At 45.8% G+C, this 2,692-nt stretch overlaps 1 protein-coding gene across 1 annotated transcript in view; it reads left to right on the top strand.

Moving 5' to 3' along the window:
• Nucleotides 1–185: 185 nt before the first annotated feature.
• The window catches only part of LOC106012108 (neurofibromin), a gene marked incomplete at both ends in the record, with an annotated part of 7,749 nt that continues 5,242 nt past the window's right edge, over nt 186–2,692 (top strand). The window contains 2 exon segments of the mRNA XM_013083913.1: nt 186–309; nt 1,686–1,823. Coding sequence (XP_012939367.1) covers nt 186–309; nt 1,686–1,823 — 262 coding nt within the window.

Genomic DNA, 2,692 nt, shown 5'->3' with positions numbered 1-2,692 from the left:
TCGTCTCTCCCCTTTCCCCTCTCCCCTCTCCCATCCCTTCCCCCTCTCCCTTTCCCCTTCTCCCCTCTCCCATCCCATCCACCCCTCTGTAAATCCTCCCTCCCTCCTTGTACTCCTCTCCCCCCCCTCCCGCTTCCCCTCTCCCCTCTCATCCCATCTCCCCTCTCTCCCCTCCCCATGTACAGAGTTGGTGAGATCAACGGCGACCTTCTCATCTACCATGTCCTGCTCACCCTCAAGCCTTTCTACAACAAACCTTTTGAGCTCTTCATTGACTTCACGCACACATGCTCCGAGAACAGATTCAGGGTGAGTCGGGAAGCCCACACATTCCTTATTACGAAGCGTATTTAGTGATCAGAGTGACATGCACAGTTGAACAGCTGATAGGTTCTTATGAAATCAGCTGATTGGTTTTTATCAAATAATCTATGGACAAAAAACATTTTGACTGCTCAGTGTAAGATGTAGTCATATGCTTTTTTATATTAGTAGTAGTAGTGGTAGAAGTAGTAGTAATAGTAATAGCAGTAGTAGTATTAGATTGTTAAGCGCTTCGAACTTGCTGTTGAGTGGGAATTTGCGCTATACGATTACAGTAATAATAATAATAATTATTATTATTATTATTATGATGATGATTATTATTATAGTGGAATGTAACATCAGATGTAGAACTTGCTGTAGAAAGTTTCCTTGGAACCAGGTTCCTGTATTGTCTCCATCATGTGAGGTATAGAGTGCTTGTGTGGTGATCAGAAGAGATGGTAGGTGAAAATAGTCGACAAAATGGCGTGGGTGGCCTAGTGGTTAGGCTCTCAGGCTCACAACCGTAAGGTCGTGGGTTCGAATCTCGTCAGGGACCCGACGTTGTGCCCTAATGAAAGGCACTTTACACGGATTTTCCTCACTTCACCTAGGGGGGAATGGGTACTCAGCTATAGACAGTGAAAGAAGATCTTGCCAGTTTGTTAGTGTTTGAGCGCTTAATCAGCTGCTTGTGCTGAATGCTTCCCAGGAAGCTGAGAATGTTTCTGAGTGTTCTATGGTCTTCTGGGGTAATAATATAATGTAAATCGCATAGAACTTGCTCTAGAGTGGGGTTATGTGCTATGCAAATGCTATTTATTATTATTAGCGCATAGCCCTGCTCAACAGCAAGCTCTATGTGCTTTGCAATCTTTATTATTACCCCAGCAGACCATAGAACACTCCGAAATATTCTCAGCTGCCCGGGAAGCATACAGTGAAAGCAGCCAATGAAGTTGCTTAACCAAATCCGTACGTCGTGTTTTACTATTGTATCCATATGATGTGGGGAACTCTGTGCCACCACTTTCGAAAGAGGAAATTTACTTGTTATCTGATCCGTACGCTTTGCATAGCAGTCTGTCAAAATGATTTTTTGAGAAATACTGAAAATTTCAAAGAGATCTTCGCACTATAAGTATTCTAAAATGTGAAGAATACAACCCCGGGGACGAGATCTTTTGTTGTCTATATTCAGTTGTTGTCTATATTCGGGTAATCATACCCACAAGTTGGCGACCCAGTCCAGTCTTACTTGGTTCTTCTGAGCACCGCATTGCTACTTTGAACCTCAACATAAAATGATCAATTCAAGAGAAGTGGTAACTGCTATAATGCTATCCGAGAGTGTAGAATGAGTCTCGTCTTCATTCCAGACGGACTTCCTGAACAAGTGGTTTGTGGTGATGCCGGAGAACGTGTACCAGAACATCACGGCGGCCTACATCTACAACTGCAACTCGTGGGTCAGGGAGTACACCAAGTACCACGACCGGATCCTCTCCTCCCTCAAGGTAAACTGTCTCAGGGGGGATTCTGAGGGGCCCTTAACTCTTGAAACCCCATCAGACGCTAGGAGTGTCCGGTGGTAATAAACCTATTCCCCATCAGACGCTGGGAGTGTCCGGTGGTAATAAACCCGTTCCCCATCAGACGCTGGGAGTGTCCGGTGGTAATAAACCTGTTCCCATCAGATGCTGGGAGTGTCCGGTGATAATAAACCTGTTCCCCATCAGACGCTGAGGGTGTCAGATACTAGTGACAACTGTTTCATTTAATTTTGTGCTAGTTTTTATTTGTTTTTTGGAACTATTCTCGAACCACGTTTAAAAAAACAACTAATGACTAAGCCTTTGTTTCCGCCATTTAGAAGTTGGAAGCAAGCTTTTGGGGTTCTAATGAGACGTAGCACACCAAGTTTAGGTGACTGTAGAAAAAATACTTCGGGAAACGGTGGCAAAAACTCAGGGTTTAAGGAGTTAAGACTAATGGCAATAGCCTAGAAGGGAATGGTCAAATTACAGGGGACCTCTAAGTTGGAGGTCACGTCATGGGTGGCCACAGGTGGGTGTGTGTCTGTGTGTGGGTGTGTGTGTGTGTGTGTGTGTGTGTGTGTGTGTGTGTTTGTGATTTTCTATTTTTTTCCTATGGAACGCCTACCGTCCGTATCTCTCCTTCTTTTCTTTGCGTGTTAGGCCGGTCCCAGAGTGGCTCTGTAGGTCTGACCTGTAGCTCGCCTGGCGCCTGCCGTGTGCGTGTTAGCACAGCCGCACTGTGGGTTGGTGCCTGTGTCTCAGCGAGCGTGAGGCACACTCGCTGCGTCTCAGCACAGCCGCACTGTGTGTTGACGTCTGTAGGTGTGCGACTGACGGGTCTGCCTTGC

Source organism: Aplysia californica, unplaced genomic scaffold, assembly GCF_000002075.1.
Source record: "Aplysia californica isolate F4 #8 unplaced genomic scaffold, AplCal3.0 scaffold00262, whole genome shotgun sequence".
NCBI classification, from domain to species: Eukaryota; Metazoa; Mollusca; class Gastropoda; order Aplysiida; family Aplysiidae; genus Aplysia; species Aplysia californica.
Note: the sequence above shows the minus strand (reverse complement) of the source record. Positions and strands in the feature narration are given on the sequence as shown.